Consider the following 27145-nt stretch of genomic DNA (forward strand, 5'->3'; position numbering starts at 1 on the left):
ACTCCTGTGGCAGTCTCCACTTGTATCAATCCTTTCAGACACAATTCAAGCCATAAAAATAGTTTCAATTTCCAGTTACCTCCCCCCCTTAAGAACAAAATAAAACCCTTAAAAAAAAGAAACCACAATAAAACAATACAAACAAAAAACTGTAAAAATTACAAACACATTAAAATCAAACAAATTCCCGAACCCAACCAAACATCCATCCCACCCCCCACAAAAAAAGTAATCAAATGGGAAAAAAGAAATTTTTTAAAAACATTTTAAAAGGAACATTGTGCCACTCCGAGTCCTCCTGGCCAGCAGCAGCAGCAGCAGCAACCGTCCTTATGAGGCTTCAGGCCCCGCCCTGGGCCAGGTGCTGAGTGGCAGGAGCGGGGCCCTCACACACTCACACAGGGGAGTTGTTTCAATAGGATTGCTTTGCTGCACATTTTATTTATGGATGCTTATTTTATTCTAAGTTTTAATTATGCGTATTCGTTTTTGTGTAAATAGGTTGTACTCCACCTTGTGTTATTCAAGTCATTCTGCCTAGGCAAGCATTCCAGTTTCCCCAATGGAAGGATCCACTTTCTCCTCTCCTCGTGAGCCGTTCTGGGGAGTTCCCTCCCAATGCCCTAGAGCCAAATTCAAGGGATTCATGGAGGAATGGGGAGGGGGAGGAGTGGGAGGCAGGCCCCATTTTGCAGCCGATGGGGCTGGTTAGGTGAATCCAGGCCACTATTTGTTCTCATTTGTCCACTGCTTAGAAAACAATTTTAGCATTCAGTTATCAATCTAGAAATAAAATAAGCCTCTTTTGGATGGCCATCTGTCTTGGATGATCTAGCAGAGATTCCTGCATTGCAGAGGGTCTCCTGGCTCTGAGAGACAAGCAGGGAGGGCGGCTTCTGGCAAAAGGAGAGGGAGCCACCGGTGGCTCCTCCTTCTCCTGACTCACCTCTGCCTCTTGACCTTCCTCTCCCACTCACCTCCTTCCTCTTCTGCCTCTGATTCTGCACTGCATTCTGCCACAGTCTCCCAGCTCACTAAGCCCTGTTTCCCCTTCAGCTTCTGACACCACCTCTTCCCAGGCTTCTCCCTCTTCTCCCTCTGACCACTCATCCTTCCTCCACCTCCACTCCTTCGGCTCTCAGCCATCATCCCTTCCTGGTTCCCCGGCTGCTTCCTCCCACCACTCCTCTGTGCCCCACCAGTCCATGACACTGTTCCATCCCTCGGCCTCTGTCCCCACAAGGCAGCTTCCCCTGACCTGATCTGGTTCCACAGCCGCTGCTTCCCTTCTGCCCCCATGAAAAGGCGGATCAGGAGGTCTTGCTGGTATCCTTCTGTCACCTGCAAAAGAAAAAAGTGGCGTTATATGTCAGGGATGTGTATACCTGTGAAGAGATCCAAGATTTAGAACCTCAAAGCCAAAGTGAGAGCATTTGGGTCAAAATTAAAGGAGAGAAGAATAACAGTGACCTCATTGTGGGAGTTTACTATAGATCCCCAAGCCAAACGGAGGACATAGATGATGCCTTCCTAGAACAGATGGCCAAGCATGCAAAAGGAAGGGAGATAGTAGTAATGGGGGACTTCAATTACCCGGATATTTGTTGGATGTCAAACTCAGCCAAGAGCATAGGGTCAAACAGATTCTTCACTGGCCTTGCAGACAACTTCATTGTCCAGAAAGTGGGAGAAGCAACAAGAGGAACAGCCATTTTAGATCTGGTCCTAACCAATGTTGATGACCTGGTTAGTGGGGTAGAAGTGGAAGGATCATTAGGCACAAGTGATCATGCTCTTCTGAAGTTTACTATACAGCGGAAAAGAGCAGCCAAGCATACTAGGACTCAATTTCTTGACTTTAAGAAAGCCGACTTCATAAAACTTAGGGAAATGCTGGGTGAGATCCCATGGACAGTAATATTAAAAGGAAAGGGAGTTCATGATGGCTGGGAGTTTGTTAAGAGGGAGATAGTAAAAGCACAACTTCAGGCAATACCAATGAGACGGAAACATGGAAGGTGCCTAAAGAAGCCAGGGTGGCTATCTAAAGAACTTTTAACTGAGTTAAGATTAAAAAAGGATGTGTACAAAAAATGGAAAAGGGGGGAAACCACCAAAGAGGAATTCAAACAAATAGCCAGCATGTGTAGACACAAAGTCAGAAAAGCTAAAGCACAGAATGAACTCAGGCTTGCTAGAGAGGTTAAAAGCAACAAAAAAGGCTTTTATGGGTATGTTCGTAGCAAAAGGAAGAACAAAGAAACAGTGGGGTCACTCAGAGGAGAAGATGGTGAAATGCAAACAGGGGACACAGAAAGGGCTGAACTCCTCAATGCCTTCTTTGCCTCAGTCTTCTCCGATAAAGAAAACAATGCCCGACCTGAAGAATTTGGAGCAAATGATTCAGCAGAGGAAACACAGCCCAGAATAACTAAGGAGATAGTACAAGAATACTTGGCTAGTTTAGATGTATTCAAGTCTCCAGGGCCAGATGAAATGCATCCAAGAGTATTAAAAGAACTGGCAGATGTGATCTCAGAACCACTGGCAGTCATCTTTGAGAATTCCTGGAGAACAGGCGAAGTCCCGGCAGACTGGAGGAGGGCAAATGTTGTCCCTATTTTCAAAAAGGGGAAAAGAGAGGACCCAAATAATTACCGCCCAGTCAGTGTGACATCAATACCAGGGAAGATTCTGGAGCAGATCATTAAGCAAACAGTCTGTGAGCACCTAGAAAGGAATGCTGTGATCACCAATAGTCAGCATGGATTTCTGAAATATATGTCATGTCAGACTAACCTGATCTCGTTTTTTGACAGAATTACAAGCCTGGTAGATGAAGGGAACGCAGTGGATGTAGCCTACCTTGATTTCAGCAAGGCATTTGACAAGGTGCCCCATGATATTCTTGTAAAGAAGCTGGTAAAATGCGGTCTTGACTATGCTACCACTCAGTGGATTTGTAACTGGCTGACTGACCGAACCCAAAGGGTGCTCATCAATGGTTCCTCTTCATCCTGGAGAAGAGTGACTAGTGGGGTGCCACAGGCTTCTGTCTTGGGCCCGGTCTTATTCAACATCTTTATCAACGACTTGGATGATGGACTCAAGGGCATCCTGATCAAATTTGCAGATGACACCAAACTGGGAGGGGTGGCTAACACCCCAGAGGACAGGATCACACTTCAAAACGACCTTGACAGATTAGAGAACTGGGCCAAAACAAACAAGATGAATTTTAACAGGGAGAAATGTAAAGTATTGCACTTGGGCAAAAAAAATGAGAGGCACAAATACAAGATGGGTGACACCTGGCTTGAGAGCAGTACATGTGAAAAGGATCTAGGAGTCTTGGTTGACCACAAACTTGACATGAGCCAACAGTGTGACGCGGCAGCTAAAAAAGCCAATGCAATTCTGGGCTGCATCAATAGGAGTATAGCATCTAGATCAAGGGAAGTAATAGTGCCACTGTATTCTGCTCTGGTCAGACCTCACCTGGAGTACTGTGTCCAGTTCTGGGCACCACAGTTCAATAATAATAATAATAATAATAATAATAATAATAATAATAATAATAATTTATTATTTGTACCCCGCCCATCTGGCTGGGTTTCCCCAGCCACTCTGGGCGGCTTCCATAGAAACCAAAAATACTCTAAAATATCACAGATTAAAAACTTCCCTGAACAGGGCTGCCTTAAGATGTCTTCTGAATGTCAGGTAGTTATTTATTGCTTTGACATCTGATGGGAGGGCGTTCCACAGGGCAGGCGCCACTACCGAGAAGGCCCTCTGCCTGGTTCCCTGTAGCTTTGCTTCTCACAATGAGGGAACCGCCAGAAGGCCCTCGGCGCTGGACCTCAGCATCCGGGCAGAACGATGGGGGTGGAGACGCTCCTTCAGGTATACTGGGCCGAGACCGTTTAGGGCTTTAAAGGTCAACACCAGCACTTTGAATTGTGCTCGGAAACGTACTGGGAGCCAATGTAGGTCTTTCAAGACCGGTGTTATGTGGTCTCGGCGGCCGCCCCCAGTCACCAGTCTAGCTGCCGCATTCTGGATTAGTTGTAGTTTCCGAGTCACCTTCAAAGGTAGCCCCACGTAGAGCGCATTGCAGTAGTCCAAGCGGGAGATAACCAGAGCATGCACCACTCTGGCGAGACAGTCCGCAGGCAGATAGGGTCTCAGCCTACGTACCAGATGGAGCTGGTAAACAGCTGCCCTGGACACAGATTTGACCTGTGCCTCCATGGACAGCTGTGAGTCCAAAATGACTCCCAGGCTGCGCACCTGGTCCTTCAGGGGCACAGTTAACCCTATTCAGGACCAGGGAGTCCTCCACACCAGCCCGCCCCCTGTCCCCCAAAAACAGTACTTCTGTCTTGTCAGGATTCAACCTCAATCCATTAGCCGCCATCCATCCTCCAACTGCCTCCAGGCACTCACACAGAACCTTCACCGCCTTCACTGGTTCTGATTTGAAAGAGAGGTAGAGCTGGGTATCATCTGCATATTGATGGACACCCAGTCCAAACCCCCTGATGATCTCTCCCAGCGGCTTCATATAGATGTTAAAAAGCATGGGGGAGAGGACGGAACCCTGAGGCACCCCACAAGTGAGAGCCCAGGGGTCTGGACACTCATCCCCCACCACCACTTTCTGAACACGGCCCAGGAGGAAGGAGCGAAACCACTGCATAACAGTGCCCCCAGCTCCCAGCCCCTCTAGACGGTCCAGAAGGATGTTATGGTCGATTGTATCAAAGGCCGCTGAGAGATCCAGCAGAACTAGGAAACAACTCTCACCTTTGTCCCTAGCTCGCCGGAGATCATCAACCAGCGCGACCAAGGCAGTTTCAGTCCCATGATGAGGCCTGAATCCCGATTGGAAGGGATCCAAATGGTGCACTTCTTCCAGGCGTGCCTGGAGTTGTTCAGCAACCACACGCTCAATCACCTTGCCCAAGAATGAAAGATTTGAGACTGGGCGATAGTTGGCCATACTGGCCGGGTCTAAAGATGGTTTTTTAAGAAGCAGTTTAATGACCGCCTCTTTCAGCGGATCTGGGAATGTTCCCTCACAGAGGGAAGCATTCACCACCCCGCAGAGCCCATCGCCCAGCCCTTCCCGGCTTGCTATTATTAGCCAGGATGGGCAAGGATCAAGGAGACAGGTGGTTGGTTTCACGCGTCCAAGCAGCCTGTCCACATCCTCAGGGGTAACGGATTGAAATTGATTCCATGCAACTTGACCAGACAGAGCTCTAGCACTCTCCCGCCCCAGCCCTGCTCCCACGGTGGTGTCTAGCTCCTTCCGAATATGAGTGATTTTATCTGCAAGGCCCCGGTGGTAAAGGTGGTTCAAGAAGGACACTGACAAACTGGAACGTGTCCAGAGGAGGGCAACCAAAATGGTCAAAGGCCTGGAAACGATGCCTTATGAGGAACAGCTAAGGGAGCTGGGCATGTTTAGCCTGGAGAAGAGGAGGTTAAGGGGTGATATGATAGCCATGTTCAAATATATAAAAGGATGTCACATAGAGGAGGGAGAAAGGTTGTTTTCTGCTGCTCCAGAGAAGCGGACACGGAGCAATGGATCCAAACTACAAGAAAGAAGATTCCACCTCAACATTAGGAAGAACTTCCTGACAGTATGAGCTGTTCGACAGTGGAATTTGCTGCCAAGGAGTGTGGTGGAGTCTCCTTCTTTGGAGGTCTTTAAGCAGAGGCTTGACAACCATATGTCAGGAGTGCTCTGATGGTGTTCCTGCTTGGCAGGGGGTTGGACTCGATGGCCCTTGTGGTCTCTTCCAACTCTATGATTCTATGATTCTATGATTCTATGATAGGAGTGCCTGATTCTCTCACAGGTGAAACAGGGCATCTCTAACTACAGATGGGCCTTTGAGAAGGACTTACCTACTGAGAGTATTTGGACGTTTGTGCCCATTTCATATGTTTGTTGTGAAAAAATACATCTCCCCTCTTCTGGACCCTTGTTCCCAACTGTCTCCCCCCAAAACAAGATGAAAAGAACCCTCAGATGAGTTGGGAAACCAACAGAATGAGACCAAACGGAGAAAAACCACCTTCCTCCTTACCCAGTGGCCTCTCTCTGGTGTCCAACGGAGGCCTCTCTGCCTCACAGGAATCCAGGTCCATTTCTGCAAAGAGATCCTTTCCCTGAGAAAGAAAGAAGGATTCAAAACAGAGAATGGTGAGAAATGCTAGAAAGAGAATGACAAAGACTTGAAGGGTGTGAGATCTCATTCCATGGATGCTTTCCCAGAAAAAGGATGGGCCATCAGCAGACCATTATGGGATGTTCTCTGTCCTGTTTGGAGCCCCTTGGGAGTATCCAGAGGAAAGTCTCTCTCACCTGCTTTCTCTCTGCCTGCTTTCTGTCCTCTGCCTGACTTAGGAGGAAACCTTCGGCCAGGGCCATGGCCTGGGAACTGGTCTCTGCTCCGCATTCCCTCACCCAGCTCTCCATCTCCAGTGGAATGACAGCCAGGAACTGCTCCAAGATCATCAGGTCAAGCATCTCAGCTTTCGTGTGCTTTTCCGGCTTCAGACACTGATGGTCTAGGTGGTAGAGTCGGCTGCAAACCTCTCGGGGGTCCTTTGGCCTCCTGGCAGCAGAACAGCCAGCTCCACCCCTCTGAGTGGAGGGTGTCCTCTTCACCCAGGATCTTCTGCACTGGGTTTTGCCAGAATTCCCCAGTGCTCCCAGTTTGGTTGGCATGGCCTCTTCCTGCTTTAGGGCCAGCTGAGTCTCGCACATCCATCTGTGCTCTCAGGAAGCCTCTGAGAGATCGGAAGGAACCCTTTGGTCTTCTGCCAAGTTCTGTCCGTCTAAATGAGAAGCTCTAGCAAATGCTACAAAGCAAATACATTGTTCTGTTATAGAATTTGTAGGATGGGGGGGAAATGGTTCCCTGAGCAAGCATGGATGAGTCTTGCTGGGAACCAGGGCTGGACTGCACCACATCCCAGACCATGAGCTATCTTTTTGAAAAGAAAGAGGGGGAGGAAGAAATAAGTCTCTAGCCTTCAAGCAATGCAGAATGTGGAGGCAACTGAAGGGATTTCTGTGAGATTAATCAACCTGGTTTCTGCTGCCTTCTAGTCAATGCCTGAAGTCAGAAGTGACTGACAAGGGAGTCATTTGTATCTTGTGGAAAATGGATGCTTGGCTCTAGTGAGGGTCCTCACTCGATGGTCCTCAGGAGTTGCTCCTCACCCCCACCCTCACCCCACCCCCACCCCACCTCCACTCCACTGCTTCTGTCTCCTTTTTTGCACTTGGAGTCTCTGCCGCTCTCAAGACAGACTCCTGGGGTGGTGTCCCTTTTTCTTTGCTCTGAGGGCCAGGAATGTATCTGGAAAACCCCAGAGAGCCAAGTGGACGGGGCCAAATACATCTCACTTGAAATTTAGGTGGGTAATTTATCATCATCATCATTATTATTCACACACACAGCCATGGATGCCAAGGTCCCTGGAGGCTCAGTGAGGAGCAGCGCCCATTTCCGGCTGGTTTTCCAGCAACAATCCCTTTGGGAGAGAGAGGATTTGGTCCTGGGATGCCCTGCTCTGGGTGCGAGGGGATGGCTGCCGTGGCCTCCGTGGGGAGCTGCCCTGGGAGACACTGGGAAACTGGTCCCCAATGCAGCAGCCAGACTCTGGGCTGGGATCCCTCTCTTTATTCCTGGCCTTTCTTTCCCACATTTCCATCCTTCCTCCCCGTTGTTTTTCCGGGGGGCTAGTGTTCACCTCCTCCTCCAGCTTTGCAAAACCATTTGCACATGTTTCCTCGGTTGTGCAATGACGCTGAGCGATGTCACACAGAGTCAAAGTCCTAGGGACTCCTTTGTTTAAAGAAGGGAGATTTCGTGGGAGTCAGGGATCCTCTGATCTCCAGGAAGGAGAGAGTTGCAGATCTGGCCCCTCCATGGCAGGACCCTCTCCTCCCTGACTTGGGGTCCCCCCCTGCAGGAGCAGATCAGGCCTCCCAGGCACCCTCTCCTGCTGCAGCCCTGGGACCCCCATCATCTCCCCACTGCACCCTCTGGTGGGAGAGAAAGGAGACTCACCCATAGCTGTCAACCTTCCCTTTTTTTGCGGGAAATTCCCTTATTCCAGCGCCGTTTCCCGCTGCTTCCTGCTGATATCCCGGATTGTTAGATAGGTGAGGTTGCTGATCCCTTTTTTTCGAGGCTGCTGATCCCTTATTTTCAAATCTGAAAGTTGACAGCTATGGACTCACCAGATCCCAGGAGGGGGCTGCGATTCAGCCCTAGCAGCAGAGATACCAAAGCAACCCCCCCTTCCTTGCAGCCCCCTCTTGCTTCCTGTCCTCTCTAGGAAGGCAGCTCGGTTCCCTTTAACCCTTGCAAAGCCGAGTCCCTTCAGCTCAGCCCTGTCTCGCTTGGCAGAACCTCAGATTTTTATTTTTATTTGCATTTAGGGGGGCAACTGCTCCCTTGGCTACGCCAATGCCCAGATATCCTTTTGGGGGTGAGGCTTTTGGTTGGACTCTGAGCATCTCCCTCCGTTGCCGGGAAGCCAGAGGAAGAGCTTGCAGGGAAAAGGGCTTTGCAGGAGGCAAGGAAGCTGTTGGGAATCAAGCCTCTATCGGGAGAAGCTGGCAACTCTCCCAGGCACCCGTCTTGATCTCCGGTGACCTCCCTGGCTGCATTCCCCAGCAAACACAGGCTAGGTCTCTATAGGCGACCCTCCCCAGCGTGGGAAGAGCACACCCACTCTTTCCTGCTCCCCCGGCAGAGGAAAGAGATAGGTCAGAAACGTCTATTTACATGGTTTTATTTCTGACTCTTCAGCATTACAGAAAACATGTCTGCTCTCTTCAAACATCGGCAAACAAGTGAGTAAGACTTCCTGTACAATCACAAGAGGAAGGTCTCATATTACACTCTGAGCAAATTCCGGTGAACTGCTCTGTGAACTGACTGGAACGCTGTTTCCCACAGTCAGCTCCATCACATGATATCAACAAGCTGGATGTCTGCAGCTGCGATGAGCTCACATGCTGACATCCTCCCCCATATGATTCTTCGTTAGCTGCTGACAAAGCTTGGTCCAGAGAAGAAAACAAACAGTTGTTATACATATAACAATCCCCTGTTGTTTCAGTTCCATCCTTGGAACTACCCGCCACTGGTTTCCCCAATGTACTTCTCTGGTTGTCTGTTTTCCAAGGAATGAGTGCTTCTGCATTACCTTGGCTAGGGAATGTAATGTTACGCTTAGCAACTCCCTGCTGTGTCTTTGTCTCCGACTTAGACACACCTGTAACCTGTCTTGAGTTGTCAACAATAGTAACACATGCAACAGCTGAGTTAGCAAACTCTTTGGAATACCTCTTAGGTGGTACGCCCTTTGTAACCCCCTCAGACCTGCGTATGAGGTACTGATCCTCTTTGCTTACTGGTTCATTCTCGGGACTCTTTGGAGAACCAGTTCCAATGGTAAACAGTGGTTCATCTTTAACCTGAGAAGGTCTAGTCATCGTGTGAGATTTCCTCTCTCTCTCTTTTTTAATTTTTAATTTTTTTATTGTTAAAATAATTCAACATTAATACACATATAAACATACATTTCATACAACATACCTACATACATACAACATACCTACAACATACCTACACTCAATCCCACAGATAATTCCCATCACCACCCACCACCCCTCACCCTTTGTGTTAGACTTCCAATCTACTCAATTGCAATTTCTTTCCACTTCTATTACTTTCTTTCACACACCTTTAACCTAATTTCATACTTCTTTTTCTATTACACATTGTTATCCATCTTATTTAGTATTCCAATATTTGAAACGAAACTTGTTTATTCTAATAGGAGTTCTGATTTTTCAATATAGTTTTGCAAGTATCTTTTAAACACCTTCCAGTCCCTGTCTGCCTTCTCTTTTGAGATCCTTCCAATTTCTCCCATTGTTTTGGATATATTGTAGTAGTCCAATAATTTGGCAAGCCACTCTATCTTTGTTGGTACAGTACCACTTTTCCAATTTTTCGCAATCAACAGCCTTGCGGCTACTGTTGCGTATAAATATAAGGTCTTGTCTTCTTCCTTTAGGCTTCCTGGTACTATTCCCAATAAAAAACCTTCTGGTGTTTTCCTAAATGAATATCTGAACATTTTTTTCATTTCGTTATATACTGTTTCCCAAAATTGTTTGATGTTTAAACAATTCCACCATATATGTATCATAGTACCTTTTCCAGTGTTGCATCGCCAGCAGACATCGCTGCAAGTTTTATTCATTTTTGCTATTCTTTCAGGTGTTAAATACCATCTGTGTTGCATTTTGAGATAATTTTCTTTCAATATATAACACATAGTGAATTTCATATCTTCCTTCCACAATTTTTCCCATTGTTCAAACATAATATTTTTCCCAATATCTTGCGCCCATTTGATCATTGATGCTTTAACCAATTCATCCTTTGTTTCCCACTCTAAGATCAGATTATACAATTTAGATATATTTTTTGATTTTTCTTGTATTAAGTATTTATCGAATTTTGATGTTTCTTTTTCAAATCCTAACTTTTGTCTTTCGCTAATCTGTACTTAATTTGAATATATTGAAACCAATCACTAATATGAGCTTTAATTTCTGTCAAAACAAAAAAAAATTTTTTTCCTTCCAGTAGCACCTTAAAGACCAACTAAGTTAGTTCTTGGTATGAGCTTTCGTGTGCATGCACACTTCTTCAGATACCAGGTATCTGAAGAAGTGTGCATGCACACGAAAGCTCATACCAAGAACTAACTTAGTTGGTCTTTAAGGTGCTACTGGAAGGAAAAAAATTTTTTTGTTTTGACTATGGCAGACCAACACAGCTACCTATCTGTAACTTTAATTTCTGTATAATCCTTTAATTCCAATTCTCCGTTTTCTTCCTTTAATACCATTTTATAGGTAGCCCAGTTTTCTTTCATATTTAATTTTTTCACTGCGACAATTTCTGCTGGTGATGTCCACCAAGGAGTTTTCGGTTCTAGGAATCTTTTATATTTCTCCCATATTTTATATATAGACTTTCTGACTATATGCCCTAGGAAGCCTTTATGCACTTTGACTTTTTCATCTATTAGATAGGCATGCCATCCAAATCTCGTCTCTACTCCCTCTAAATCCAATACATCCGAGTCATCTAATTTGATCCATTCTTTTAACCAGGTCAGACCCACCGCATCATGATATAACTCCATGTCAGGGAGGCCAAATCCTCCTCTCTCCTTCTTATCTATCATAATTTTGTGTTTTATTCTTAGTTTTTCCCCTGACCACACGAATTTAGCCAAATCTCTTTTCCAATTATTAAAACATTTATCTCCTCCTAGTATTGGGATACTTTGAAATAAAAACATCATCCTTGGTAATATGTTAGCTTTGACACCTGAGAACACACAAAAAAGGCAGAAACAAAACAAACTGCATTTTTCACTCATTATTTGACCTTCCCGCAGAGACCACTATGGAGAATGTTTCTCCCAAAGTGCTAGAATGCCACAAGTAATTTAGTAACAAAATGCAACATGTGTTATTTTTTATGTGATATCCTATGTCCAGCTATGTGCACTGCTACACTTGCAAATAGCCTTAAGAGGCCTGACATGCAAGTCTCTTAAGATTTACACGAAGGCATCCATTTACAACATGCCATGTTATTATTTGTGGGGCAACAATGTTTTAGACATATTATACCCCAAAGGGGGGATTTGTTATAAGATTTTTTAGGTCACTCTCATATGTTGTTGTTTAGTCGTTTAGTCGTGTCCGACTCGTCGTGACCCCCTGGACCAGAGCACGCCAGGCACTCCTGTCTTCCACTGCCTCCCCCAGTTTGGTCAGACTCATGTTTGTAGCTTCAAGAACACTATCCAACCATCTCGTCCTCTGTCATCCCCTTCTCCTTGTGCCCTCCATCTTTCCCAACATCAGGGTCTTTTCCAGGGAGTCTTCTCTTCTCATGAGGTGGCCAAAGTATTGGAGCCTTAGCTTCAGGATCTGTCCTTCCAGTGAGCACTCAGGGCTGATTTCCTTAAGAATGGATAGGTTTGATCTTCTTGCAGTCCATGGGACTCTCAGGAGTCTCCTCCAGTGCTAGAATTCAAAAGCATCAATTCTTTGGCGATCAGCCTTCTTGATGGTCCAGCTCTCACTTCCATACATCACTACTGGGGAAACCATAGCTTTAACTATACGGACCTTTGTTGGCAAGGTGATCTCTCTACTATTTAAGATGCTGTCTAGGTTTGTCATTGCTTTTCTCCCAAGACGAAGGAGTCTTTTAATTTCGTGACTGCTGTCACCATCTGCAGTGATCATGGAGCCCAAGAAAGTAAAATCTCTCACTGCCTCCATTTCTTCCCCTTCTATTTGCCAGGAGGTGGTGGGCCCAGTGGCCATGATCTTCGTTTTTTTGATATTGAGCTTCAGACCATATTTTGCACTCTCCTCTTTCACCCTCATTAAAAGGTTCTTTAATTCCTCCTCACTTTCTGCCATCAAGGTTGTGTCATCTGCATATCTGAGGTTGTTGATATTTCTTCTGGCAATCTTAATTCCGGTTTGGAATTCATCCAGCCCAGCCTTTCGCATGATGAATTCTGCATATAAGTTAAATAAGCAGGGAGACAATATACAGCCTTGCCGTACTCTTTCCCAATTTTGAACCAATCAGTTGTTCCATAGCCAGTTCTAACTGTAGCTTCTTGTCCCACACAGAGATTTCGCAGATGAGGTGATCATGCACTCCCATTTCTTTAAGAACTTGCCATAGTTTGCTGTGGTCGACACAGTCAAAGGCTTTTGCATAGTCAATGAAGCAGAAGTAGATGTCTTTCTGGAACTCACTAGCTTTCTCCATAATCCAGCGCATGTTTGCAATTTGGTCTCTGGTTCCTCTGCCTCTTCGAAATCCAGCTTGCACTTTTGGGAGTTCTCGGTCCACATACTGCTTGAGCCTGCCTTGTAGAATTTTAAGCATAACCTTGCTAGCGTGGGAAATGAGTGCTATTGTGTGGTAGTTGGAGCATTCTTTGACACTGCCCTTCTTTGGGATTGGGATGTAGACTGATCTTCTCCAATCCTCTGGCCACTGCTGAGTTTTCCAAATTTGCTGGCGTATTGAGTGTAGCACCTTAACAGCACAATCTTTTAAAATTTTTAATAGTTCAGCTGGAATATCACCACTTCCACTGGCTTTGTTATTTGCAGTGCTTTCTAAGGCCCATTTGACTTCACTCTCCAGGATGTCTGGCTCAAGGTCATCAACCACACTACCTGGCGTGTACGAGACATCCATATCTTTCTGGTATAATTAATTCCTCTGTGTATTCTTGCCACCTCTTCTTGATGTCTTCTGCTTCTGTTAGGTCCTTACCACTTTTGTCCTTTATTATGGTAATCTTTGTACGAAATATTCCTTTCATATCTCCAACTTTCTTGAACAGATCTCTGGTTTTTTCCATTCTATTGTTTTCCTCTATTTCTTTGCATTGCTCGTTTAAGAAGGCCTTCTTGTCTCTCCTTGCTATTTTTTGGAAATCTGCAGTCAATTTCCTGTATCTTTCACTATCTCCCTCGCATTTTGCTTGCCTTCTCTCCCCCGCTATTTGTAAGGCCTCGTTGGACATCCACTTTGCTTTCTTGCATTTCCTTTTCATTGCGATGGTTTTCGTTGCCGCCTCCTGTATAATGTTACGAGCCTCCACCCATAGTTCTTCAGGCACTCTGTCCACCAAATCTAAATCCTTAAACCTGTTCCTCACTTCCACTGTGTATTCATAAGGGATTTGAGTTAGATTGTATCTTACCGGCCCAGTGGTTTTTCCTACTTTCTTCAGTTTAAGCTTGAATTTTGCTATAAGAAGCTGATGATCTGAGCCACAGTCAGCTCCAGGTCTTGTTTTTGCTGACTGTATTGAGCTTCTCCATCTTTGGCTGCAGAGAATATAATCAATCTGATTTTGATGCTGCCCATCTGGGGATGTCTATGTGTAGAATCGTCTCTTGTGTTGTTGGAAAAGCGTGTTTGTGATGACCAGCTTGTTCTCTTGACAGAACTCTATTAGCCTTTTCCCTGCTTCGTTTTGAACTCCAAGGCCAAACTTGCCAGTTGTTCCTTTTATCTCTTGATTCCCTACTTTAGCATTCCAATCCCCTATAATGAGAAGAACATCCTTCGCTGGTGTCATTTCTAGAAGGTGTTGTAAGTCTTCATAGAATTGGTCAATTTCAGTTTCTTCAGCACCAGTAGTTGGTGCGTAAACTTGGATTACTGTGATGTTAAAAGGTCTGCCTTGGATTCGTATTGAGATCATTCTATCATTTTTGAGATTGCATCCCAGTACAGCTTTCGCCACTCTTTTGTTGACTATGAGGGCCACTCCATTTCTTTTACGGGATTCTTGCCCACAGTAGTAGATATGATGGTCATCTGAACTGAATTCGCCCATTCCCGTCCATTTTAGTTCGCTGATGCCCAGGATGTCAATATTCATTCTTGGTGTTAAGTTGTGGGCGAACATATCAGACGACACAGCGATTCTTCAAACAGCTCTTTCATGTATCTGCACTTTCATGTATCTGCTGTTTAATGGATCCTGAAGCTTTTTCTTGGTGAAGTGAATTTAAAACCATTTAAAAATGGGTAGAGAAGGTTGGCACACTGCAGAGTGCCAGGTGGAACAAGGAAATGTGGTCCTAAATTGATCTAATCTAAATACTGGACTCCGCAATAGCCTGATCTATTAGAAAGCTTAAAATGCATGAGAATCCTCCATTGGTGTGCAGGCAATAAGACACTATACATTGAACATAAAAACAATTATACACAAAAATGGGTCCCCCCTTTGTGGAAATAACATACTGTGAAACACATTTTAGCTTTCCTACATAATATCACACAACACACAACATACTAATTAAATATCAGTTGCATATCTTGAGGGGGCAGGACTTTTGGGACTTAAAGACAAAGTTATAAAGGTAAGAGGTAAAAGCCAAAAAGGGGAGAATCTCCTTGAGTTTTCTTGTTGTTGTTTAGTCGTTTAGTCGTGTCTGACTCTTCGTGACCCCATGGACCAGAGCACGCCAGGCACTCCTGTCTTCCACTGCCTTCCCCAGTTTGGTCAGACCCATGTTTGTAGCTTCGAGAACACTGTCCAACCATCTTGTCCTCTGTCGTCCCCTTCTCCTTGTGCCCTCCATCTTTCCCAACATCAGGGTCTTTTCCAGGGAGTCTTCTCTTCTCATGAGGTGGCCAAAGTCTTGGAGCCTCAGCTTCAGGATCTGTCCTTCCAGTGAGCACTCAGGGCTGATTTCCTTCAGAATGGATACGTTTGATCTTCTTGCAGTCCATGGGACTCTCAAGAGTTTCCTCCAGCACCATAACTCAAAAGCATCAATTCTTCGGCGATCAGCCTTCTTTATGGTCCAGCTCTCACTTCCATACATCACTACTGGGAAGACCATGGCTTTAACTATACGGACCTTTCTTGGGAAGCTGCAATCACTAAAAATCTTGGCGAGTTAAGCATTTTATTCATTTCAATATTATTATCACATTTCCATATAATTTCTACTGTTATTATCTGGTAAAATACAAAAAAAAAGTAAAAATATAAAAAGAAAACAAAAGTAAAAATGGGCTTCATGGGTGGTCCATGTTCATATGTAGTCATGGAACTCGCCCTCCTGGACTTCATCCGTTGCACGTATTCTAAGTAACAGAAATGAATGCAATGTCGTAATTCAACATATTTTAACAAATTAACAAACCTGTGTATGTATAAAGTTTGTTTTACATTTGTTGTTTTAAAAGGGTCACTTTAAGAAGAAAACCTTACAGCTGCAGATTGAAACAAAAAAAATTTTTTCCTTCCAGTAGCACCTTAAAGACCAACTAAGTTAGTTCTTGGTATGAGCTTTCGTGTGCATGCACACTTCTTCAGATACACAGTGTGCATGCACACGAAAGCTCATACCAAGAACTAACTTAGTTGGTCTTTAAGGTGCTACTGGAATGAAATATACTCAGAGTCGCAAAATGATTTCATGCTCTTTATTCAGCTCATAGTGGTGAGGAGGAATGAATGAATGTCCCCTCAAAGCATCTGCTTTATATACATTATTTACACAATGGGCTGCACATGATTGGCTAATTCTGGAATTCTACTGTAAGCCAATCAGGTTGTGGATTCACTTCTATCTGGAGCATGATTGGGTGGTTCCTGCCAACCAATCATACTGCTGCATTGTTCTAGGACCAATCAGATTGCTGCATTCTGAATCCTATTGTTCTAGGACCAATCAGACTGCTGCCTTTTGGATCCTATTGTTCTAGGACCAATCAGACTGCTGCAGTTTGGATCCTATTCAACTCAGTACATAACACCCCTCCCCTCTAAGTTCCAGTCCTGCCCGGGAGGTCGCATTCATAGTCCTCAAGGTACGCCGGCGGCCTACGTGTGCGTTGCGGCCTGGGGTGTTCCCTGGTCCGGGGTTCAGGTTCTGGCTCGTGTTCCAAGGATGCTGGCTGTGATGGGGCTGTTTGGTCTGGCGCAACCAGCTCGCTCAGTCGTGGTCCTGGTTCCGGTGTCCTTTCGGCCTCACAGGTCCTCTCTGTATTTACTGATTCTGCCTCTCCTGCTTGCCCCTGCTGCTCTATGGGCCTCACTGCCCCACTGTTCCCTTGGGACTCCTCTGACCTGTCCTCCTCCTCCTGGTTTTCTCCCGGGAATCGTCGCCGTATCTGGTCGCAGTGGCGGCGCCAGCATTGCCCCCCATCTGTTAGCACCTCATACGACACGGGGCCAGTGACCCTGGTGACTGTGGCGGGTACCCATGCAGGGCCTGCCCCAAAATTCTTTGCGTACACTGGGTCCTGGGCCTCGAAGGTCCGGGGGTTCCTGCCTTCCCCCACCACTACCTCATCCTGAGCTCTATCGGGGTGAAGGCGGTCCAATCTGATTGCAAGGCGCCGACCCATTAGTAGTTCAGCGGGGCTCCGGCCAGTCGTTGAGCTGGGGGTGCTGTGCTGTGCTAGAAGGAATGTGGCAAGGCGGTACTCCCAATCCCCTTGCGTCATGCGGCGAAGGGTGTCCTTGGTGGTCCGCACCATGCGTTCTGCTTGGCCATTGGTGGCAGGGTGGAATGGCGCCGAACGGATGTGGCGGATGGCGTTCTGCGCTGTGAAGGTTTGGAATTCTCCTGACGTAAATGCAGTCCCGTTGTCTGAGATGAGAGTGTCAGGGAGCCCGTGGGTTGCAAACAGCCTGCGTAGTACTCGGATGGCTGCGGACGTAGAAGTGGACGGTACCAGTGCGACTTCCAGCCATTTGGTGTAGGAGTCCACCACTATGAAGAATGTTTTCCCCTGAAAGGGGCCAGCGAAGTCCACATGCAGGCGTGACCATGGTGCTCGGGCGGACTCCCAGGACTGGACTGGGGCCCTTGGGGGATCTGGGCGGGATTCTTGGCAGGCCTGGCAGTGTTTGACCCAGGCCTCTACCTCTCCGTCGATCCCCGGCCACCACACATAACTCCTGGCAAGGGCCTTCATTCTTACTACCCCTGGGTGTGTCTCGTGTAGGGCTGTGAGGACCCTTTTGCGGAGGGGCTGGGGAACAACGACCCTGCTTCCCCATAACAGGCACCCCTTGTGGGCCGACAGTTCATGTTTGCGGGTTGTGTAGCCGGCGAATTCTGGCCCGGGGCTGCTGCTGGGCCATCCCCTCCACACCCAGTCCAGGACCCGGGAGATGACCCTATCTTTCTTGGAATGGTGTGCAACTTCTTGTGCCTGAATGGGGCGCTCGGGAAGCAGCTCCAGGCTCATAACCTCTTGTGCTGGTGCTGGGTCGGGGCCTGTTTCCGGTAGTGGTAGCCTGCTGAGGGCGTCCGCATGGCCCATCGCCTTCCCAGGGCGGTGAATCAGTGCATACTGGTAGCTGGCAAGGAAAATTGACCACCTGAGGACGCGAGGAGACAGCACTTGGGGGGTCTGCTTTTCGGGGGCAAACAAGCCAAGTAACGGCTTGTGGTCAGTCACCACGGTGAAGGGCCGCCCGTACAAGAAATCATGGAATTTTTTTACTCCCTTCACAATTGCCAGACCCTCCTTGTCGATTTGCGAGTAGTTCCGCTCGGTTGCGTTGAGTGTCTGGGAAAAGTATGCCACTGGTACCTCTCTTCCATCTGGGAGTTGGTGTCTCAGGACAGCGCCAATGCCATAGGGCGAGGCGTCGCATGCTAGCACCACCGGCAGCCTCTCGTCGAAGTGTGCCAAGACCGAGTTTGAGACAAGCAAGTCCTTGACTGCCTGGAATGTGGCCTCCTGGCGCTGGCCCCACACCCAAGGGGCCCGCTTGTCCAGGAGTCTGTGTAGGGGCTCCGCTACCGCCGCCTTGTGGGGAAGGAAGGAATGGTAAAAGTTCAATAGTCCCAAGAAGGCCTGAAGTTCAGTCTTGTTCTTGGGCGCTGGGGCATCACAAATGGCCCGTACCTTGTCCCCAGTCGGGTGGACCCCTTCTGCGTCCACCATAAATCCCAGAAAGTCCACCTGAGGCACTCCTAGTAGACATTTTTCCCGCTTCACCTTGAGACCCGCCGTCTGGAAACGATGCAGAACGGTGCGGAGGCGGTCCTCAAACTCCTCTGGTGTGGGCCCGGCAATCAACACATCATCGAAGAAGGGGGTGACACCAGGAATCCCTTTAAGTAGAGAGTCCATTAGATTCTGGAATATGCCTGGTGCCACGCTGACACCGAATTGCAGCCGCTTTACCCTGAACGCTCCTCTGTGCGTCACCATCATCTGTGCCTCTGCTGTGGCCTCATCTACTGGCAGCTGTTGATATGCTTGGGCCAAGTCCAGCTTGCCAAAAATTTTCGACCCAGCCAGGGTGGCAAGGACATGGCTGACCACTGGCACTGGGTATGCATGGGCCGTGAGGGCCTTGTTTATGGTACATTTGTAGTCTGCGCAGATGCGGACCGAACCATTAGGCTTGACGGGTGTGACGATTGGGGTTTCCCAGGGGGCATTAGGCACCGGCTCCAGCACTCCTTGCTCCACGAGTCGGTCCAATTCCTCGTCTATACGGGGTTTCAGGGCGAACGGGACCCGGCGGGCCTTGAGCCTGACCGGTCGTACTGCGGGGTCAAGCTGTAGAGCAATGGGGGGGCCCGTATACTGTCCCAATTTCCCATCGAAAACCCCCGGAAATTCCTTGCATATGGCGTCCACGTCCACTTGTAAGCTCGTGTGGTTCACCCCGGTGACGGCTAGCCCCAGTGGTCCAAACCATGCCAATCCCAGTAAGCTAATGTAGGGGCCCTTGACCACAAGCAAGTCCAGTTGCCGCGTCCGCCCTCGGTATTGCACCCTGAAGGTCCCCACCCCCATTGTGGGGACCTTACGTTTCTGGAAGTCCCGGAGGGTGAATGGGGCCGGCCTGAGCTTGGGACCCCCAGTAGGACACAGTTTCCTTAAGGTCCTTGCCGAGATTATGGATAGAGTTGAACCCGTGTCAAGCTCCATGCGGCATGGGGCCCCCTCTATCTGTACCTCTACATAAATTTTCTCTACGTTGGGGTGGGGCAACTGGTATACCTGGAAGTCCGTGAGCTCCGTCGAGTTGCCTTGGTGCGTTGGGCCCCGGGACCTGGGGCTCTTGGATTGGTCATCTGATGCCTGGCATCGGGTGGGCCGAGCCCGACACACACGGGCGATGTGTCCCAATTTTCTGCACTGCCTGCACTCTGCGTTGCGGAAACGGCAGGTCCTCCTCTCGTGACTTTCTCCACAGCTTGCGCAGTTCCCTCCTTCTCGTCGAGGCAGCTGTGGTATGTGGGCTGCTTGAGTGCGCTGCTGTACTCGGTGCACCTCCTCCCGGTTGGATCCTGAGTCGTTGGTGAGGTCTTTGTGGTGGACCCTCGGTTGGGACGGCTGGCTCGGATGTGCCTCTTGCGTTGACCTCTCGGCAGCTTCCGTTGCCAGGGCCTCCTCCAGAGCGACCTGGAACGTTAGGTTCTTCTTAGCGTAGAGGCGTCGTTGCAGCTTCTCATCCTTCAGGCCACCGACGAGGCGGTCCCGAAGCATGTTCTCCAGCTCTGAGAAGTTGCAGAACCGGGCGGCTTGGCGGAGAGACGTCACAAACCCAGTTATGGTTTCCCCAGGGGCTTGCCGCTTTGCGTAGAAGGCATTTCGACGAGCCACCACTGAGGGCTGTGGCGAAAAGTGCCCCTTCAGCTGTTCCATTATTGTTTTATATGGAACAGTAGCAACGTCTTCAGGCGCAAGGAGAGCCCGGGCGATTTCAAACGTCTCCTCTCCGCAGACGCTGAAGAATATTGCCCTCTTCTTGGCGTCTTCTTTCTCGGTGACCCCTTTGGCTTCTAGGAGGAAGGTGAAATGGGAGGCGTACGCTTCCCAGTCTCCAGATGCTGGGTTGAACGGTGAGAAGCTGCTGTCGGTTGCCATTCTGAGTTCCTTGTGTCCCGGAGCTGAAGCCTGGATACACGGTGCGAGGCAGCGGTGCGGCAGGTGGCGGTGCTGCGGTGCTGTGTGTGGCAGTCAGCTCAGCGGGATCCCACCTTCGTCGCCAGTGAAATATACTCAGAGTCGCAAAATGATTTCATGCTCTTTATTCAGCTCATAGTGGTGAGGAGGAATGAATGAATGTCCCCTCAAAGCATCTGCTTTATATACATTATTTACACAATGGGCTGCACATGATTGGCTAATTCCGGAATTCTACTGTAAGCCAATCAGGTTGTGGATTCACTTCTATCTGGAGCATGATTGGGTGGTTCCTGCCAACCAATCATACTGCTGCATTGTTCTAGGACCAATCAGATTGCTGCATTCTGAATCCTATTGTTCTAGGACCAATCAGACTGCTGCCTTTTGGATCCTATTGTTCTAGGACCAATCAGACTGCTGCAGTTTGGATCCTATTCAACTCAGTACATAACATGGAAGGAAAAAATTTTTTTTGTTTTGACTATGGCAGACCAACACGGCTACCTATCTGTAGCTGCAGATTGGTGTCACTTGTAACTAAAATCAATGCTGCGCCTGTCTATATCATCTTACATTGTGACAGTTGTTGTTCACTGCAGAAACCACTATGTTATAAGTTCCATTATCTTGATACTTCATATATTGTATGTACTCTTATAGCACAATTGTTTATATAATTTTAATTTGTTAAAATATGTTGAATTACGACATTATATTTGAAATATACTCAAGAGTCGAGAGTGGATTTCATGCTCTTTATTCAGCTCATAGTGGTGAGGAAGAATGAAAGTCCCCTCAAAGTATCTGCTTTATATACATTATTTACACAATGGGCTGCACGTGATTGGCTAATTCCAGAATTCTCCTGTAGGCCAATCAGGTTGTGGATTCACTTTCACCTGGAGCTGGATTGGGTGGCTCCTGCAGACCAATCATACTGCTGCATTGTTCTAGGACCAATCAGACTGCTGCATTTGGATCCTATTCAACTCAGTACATAACAATATTCCTTTATTTACTTAGAATATGTACAATGGATGAAGCTCATGAGAGCGAAACAAGGCATTATTCCGGAAATCCTTGTCAACAATGTGGAACTTGTAGTAGTCCCCAGTTTGGACTTTATGAACATATGTGGAACAGAAACTAGCAGACATTTGGTCTTTATGATAAAAGATTGGGACAAGAATTTATTTCATCTGACAAAGTCAAAAAAAGAGGAGTCGTGATATATGCAAAGGAAAAATTGCTACCAAAATTAATTTTTAAAGATGAACAAGGAAGATTCCTGGCAATTGAAATTCAAGTCCAAGGAGAGAAATTTCTGGTTGTAGGAATTTATGCACCGAATGAGGGGAAATCTGAATTCTTCAAGAAGTTGCATGAGACTTTGTTGGACTATCTGGACTATAATTTAATTTTGATGGGAGACATGAATGGAGTAGTATCTACAAATATGGACAAAGCACAAAGACAGGTACTTACTAAGGATGGAAGACTACCAAAAACTTTTTTTGAAATGACTGACAATATGGACCTGATTGACATTTGGAGAACAAAGAATCCTCTTGAAAGAGAGGGAACTTTCTTTTCTGAAGCCAAAATGACATGGACCAGAATCGACCAAATTTGGGTTACTAGAGGAATGGCATCAAAGATAAAGAAAGTGGAAATCTGCCCAAAAACTTGCTCCGACCACAATGCAGCAAGAATGGAGATGAAGCAAATAACAACTGGCTCCTTCAGATGGAGGATGAATGACACTCTATTTAGAGATGAAGAAGTATATAAAAAGGCCCAAAAAACATTGAGAGACTATTTTGAAATAAACATGAATATCAATGTGGAAAAAAGAGTAATCTGGGATGCAAGTAAAGCCGTTATGCAAGGATTCCTGATACAACAAAATGCAATAAAAAAGAGAAGCCAAAATGAGAAAAAAGATAAGATTTTGGAGAAGATAAAAGAAGGGGAAAGGAAACTAAGATCAAAACCAAAGTCTAAAGAGATTTTGAGAGAAATCAAATTATACCAAACACAATATATGGAACTGATGAATCAAGAAATAGAATGGAAAATTAAACAAATGAGACAAAAGACATTTGAATCAGCAGACAAATGTGCCAGTTACAGATAGGTAGCCGTGTTGGTCTGCCATAGTCAAAACAAAAAAATTTTTTTCCTTCCAGTAGCACCTTAAAGACCAACTAAGTTAGTTCTTGGTATGAGCTTTCGTGTGCATGCACACTTCTTCAGATACCCATCTGAAGTGGGTATCTGAAGAAGTGTGCATGCACACGAAAGCTCATACCAAGAACTAACTTAGTGTCGGAATTCAAGCCTTAGTCAGAGGAATTGGCCACTCTCCAGGTGCCCGGCTTGGATTCCTTGTTGACCTCCCCCGTCAGCGACTCCCGGCAAGACAAGGCGAGATCTCTATCGGCGATTCTTCTCAAACGTGAGAAGAACACAACCACTCCCCCCCTTCCATTCCCAGGGAGGGGAGAGAGACAGACAGAAATGTATTTACATGCCTTTATTTCTGTCTTTCCAGCAGTACAGAGAAAACGTGTCTGCACTCTCTCAACATCCACAGCAGAGAGAGAAAAACTCCTCCCATGTACTTCCAGTACAGGGTCATGTGACACTCTGAGCTAACATCCGGTGCTCAGTGGTGTGAATACACTGTCCCTTAGTTCCCACGGTACAGTCCCAAAACATCAACATCCTGTTTGGCTTTCCAGCCATCTGGAGCACTCTTTCCAGCATTGCTCCTTTTTCGTAACACTTAGTTGGTCTTTAAGGTGCTACTGAAAGGAAAAAAATTTTTTTGTTCAGACAAATGTGGTAAACTATTGGCTTGGCAAATGAGGAAAAGACAAAAATTAAATACGGTTACAAATCTAGAAGTGGAAGGAAAGAACATATATAAGCCAAATGAGATTAGAAATTGCTTCCAGAGATATTTTAAACAATTATACACACAAGGGCCGCAGAAAGAAATGGATATAGACAAATTTCTTAAGACTTATGGATTACAAAAAATTTCTCATGAAAGTAAAATAGTTTTGAACCAGAAAATAACTGAGCAGGAAATAGAAGGTGCCATTCAAAACATGCAACTGGGCAAGTCTCCGGGACCGGACGGGCTCACTTCCAGATACTATAAAATGTTGAAGGAGTGGCTATTACAACCCATGAAGGAAGTCTGCAATGAAATTTTGGAGGGGAAAAGGGCACCAGAAACGTGGAAAGAAGCTTATATTACACTTATACCGAAAACTGAGACTGAAAAGAATCAACTTAAGAACTACCGCCCTATCTCGTTACTAAATGTGGATTATAAAATCTTTGCTGACATTTTGGCTAAGAGATTGAAAAAAGTTTTGATGGAGGAGATTCATAGGGACCAAGCGGGCTTTCTCCCAAGAAGACATATGTCAGATAATGTAAGGAATATAATTGATATTTTGGAAAAGTTAGAAGTGAACATAAATACTAAAGCAGTTTTGATATTTGTGGACGCGGAGAAAGCCTTTGACAATATTTATTGGAGTTTTATGAAGAAGAATCTCCAGGGGATGGGGGTAGGCCAAGGATTTGAAAACGGTATAGGTGCAATATACTCAGAGCAGAAAGCAAAGTTAATTGTAAATAATGTGGTTACGGAAGAGTTTAAGATAGAAAAAGGGACACGTCAGGGGTGCCCAATCTCCCCATTACTTTTTATATCAGTCCTGGAGGTTTTGCTGAATATGATCAGAAGGGATCAGTTGGTTAAAGGGGTACAGGTCGGAGCTAAACAATACAAATTGAGAGCATTTGCAGATGATTTGGTACTTACGTTACAAGAGCCAGAATCTAGTACCAAAATGGTTTTAGAACTAATTCAAGATTTTGGCCAAGTAGCAGGAGTTAAATTGAACAAATCTAAAACTAAGGTATTGGAGAAAAATTTAACACCTATGGAAAGGGAGAGGTTTCAGAATGAGACAGGCTTAACTGTGGTTAAGAAAGTGAAATACTTGGGGATTAATATGACAGCTAAAAATGTGAATTTGTTTAAAGATAATGATGAAAAATGCTGGACAGAGGTAAAAAAAGATTTAGAAATTTGGTCAAAATTGAAGCTTTCCTTGTTGGGTCGAATTGCAGCTATAAAGATGAATGTATTGCCTAGAATGTTATTTTTGTTCCAAACATTGCAAATTGTTGATAAGATGGACTGTTTCAAGAAGTGGCAGAAAGACATTTCTAAATTTGTCTGGCAGGGCAAGAAGCCCAGGATAAAATTTAAGATATTAACTGATGCAAAAGAAAGGGGGGGATTTGCCCTGCCAGATCTTAAACTTTATTACTGATGCAAAAGAAAGGGGGGGATTTGCCCTGCCAGATCTTAAACTTTATTATGAATCAGCAGCTTTCTGCTGGTTGAAAGACTGGCTACTTCTGGAGAACACAGATATTTTGGACTTAGAAGGGTTCAATAATATTTTTGGGTGGCATGCATATTTGTGGTACGACAAGGTTAAAGCTCATAAAGCTTTCAAAAACCATATTGTCAGGAAAGCATTGTACAATGTCTGGATCAAGTATAAAGACATGCTGGAGAACAAAACTCCCAGGTGGTTGTCCCCAATGGAGGCAAAGGCTGTGAAAAAACTTAATATGGAGTCTAAATGGCCGAAATATTGGGAAATTTTGGAACAAGAAGGGGATATATTGAAATTGCAGAGTTATGAGAAATTGAAAGATAAAGTGCGAGACTGGCTCCATTATTATCAAATAATGGAGGTTTTTAAGTTAGACAGGAAAATTGGTTTCCAGGTGGAAAAATCAAAATTGGAGACAGAATTGTTAGAACCCAAAACTAAGAACTTGTCAAAAATGTATAACTTGCTGTTGGAATGGAATACACAGGATGAAACAGTTAAATCAGCTATGATCAAGTGGGCACAAGATATTGGTCATAACATTATGTTTGAGGACTGGGAACGGTTGTAGACCACCGGTATAAAATTTACGGCATGTAATGCCTTAAAAGAAAATATTATGAAAATGATTTATAGGTGGTACATGACTCCAGTCAAGCTCGCAAAAATTTACCACTTGCCTGATAATAAGTGTTGGAAATGCAAAGAGACTGAAGGTACATTCTTTCACCTTTGGTGGACATGCCCAAGGATTAAGGCTTTCTGGGAAGTGATTTATAATGAAATGAAAAAGGTATTTAAATATACCTTCCTGAAGAAACCAGAGGCCTTTCTCCTGGGTATGGTCGGCCAATCGGTGTCAAAGAAGGACAGAACATTTTTTATGTATGCTACAACAGCAGCAAGAATACTCATCGCAAAGTATTGGAAGACAGAAGATCTACCCACCGTGGAAGAATGGCAGATGAAGGTTATAGATTATATGGGACTGGCAGAAATGACCGGCAGAATCCGAGACCAGGGAATAGAGACCGCGGAAGAAGATTGGAAGAAATTTAAGGACTATCTCAGGAAACATTGTAAAATTATTGAATGTTAGAACGATGTTGATTCAGAAATTAAGCGGTTATAAGCTGTAATGATTATGTGATCAAGAAAAGAAAGGTTAAAAATTATATAGAAATTAGGGGAAGGATTTGCTGAATTGAATTAATTAGAGATTGGAATACAGAAAGGGGAGGTATGAGGAGGTCGGGAAAGTAAGTTTTATGAATATAAGGGATTGAAATTATACTTGTTGTTGTATGTGTTCTGTATGTATTTTTACTGTTTCTGTTTTTTGTTTTTTCTATTTTATATAAACTTTTAAAACTTTAATAAATATCTTATAAAAAAAAAAGACATTTGGTCTTTATGAATGAACTGATTTATTGGGACTTCCATCTATATTATTGCACTTTATGTGTTGTTTATGTGCAAGATAAACCTTTGGACTGGGAAAAGTTTGTAGAGTATCTGAAAAACGTGTGTGATGTGCAAACAACGCTAGTGGGGTCTCAAGAAGCACTGTAAAAGTTAAGATGTATTGTCAAAAAGAAATAGAAGGGGGAGGGAAGACAAATGGCAATATAACGAAGGGAATGCGTACTGAAGAATAACTATGGATGATTACCAGAGCAACTGAAGGAAGTCCAAAAAAGATTTAATTTGTCAAAATTTGGATAAAATTGTATAATTTTGTTGGGAAATTAATAAAAATTTATTTTTTAAAAAAACCTTTGATATTGTGATAAGAATAGATAGAAGATTATTGTTTATGTGAATGCACAGCCGGTTACGTCTTGTGTGTTTGTCCATTCCAGGAACGGCATTCCTGACCCAGATGTCCACAGAAAGTCCGTAAGATGATTCCCCTTTCAAACGTGAGCCTGGGCCAGTAGGGTCCTCTTCTCCGGCAGACGGACAACCCCTTCCCCAAAGCCCCGCCCTCCCCCACTTCCCCATGGGGGTGCCCCACATCACCCATCACTCACCAGGATGGTTTTGAATCACCTCCAGCAGGTACAGCTCAGCTTCCAACAAAATATTAAAATACAATCGTCCATCAAATATTAAAGCTTCCCT

The 27145-nt window shown here is 45.5% G+C and overlaps 1 protein-coding gene across 9 annotated transcripts in view; it reads right to left on the reverse strand.

Annotated features, from left to right (window-relative positions):
* Positions 1-27145, reverse strand: part of LOC128412024 (zinc finger protein 420-like) — a 278283-nt gene that overhangs the window by 41587 nt on the left and 209551 nt on the right. The window contains exons 1-3 of one of the 9 annotated variants that reach the window (XM_053384802.1): positions 6383-6448; positions 6105-6186; positions 1259-1341 (exon numbers count right to left, since the gene is read on the reverse strand). The exons of 7 other annotated variants lie outside the window; for them this stretch is intronic. In XM_053384802.1, the coding sequence (XP_053240777.1) occupies positions 1259-1341; positions 6105-6186; positions 6383-6448 (231 nt within the window). Of the gene's footprint in view, positions 1-1258; positions 1342-6104; positions 6187-6382; positions 6449-8099; positions 8337-27145 lie in introns of those variants that run through there. One more of the 9 variants, XM_053384798.1, reaches the window with a different exon arrangement.

The sequence above is a fragment of the Podarcis raffonei genome, chromosome 4 (genome assembly GCF_027172205.1).
Source record: "Podarcis raffonei isolate rPodRaf1 chromosome 4, rPodRaf1.pri, whole genome shotgun sequence".
Lineage (NCBI taxonomy): Eukaryota > Metazoa > Chordata > Lepidosauria > Squamata > Lacertidae > Podarcis > Podarcis raffonei.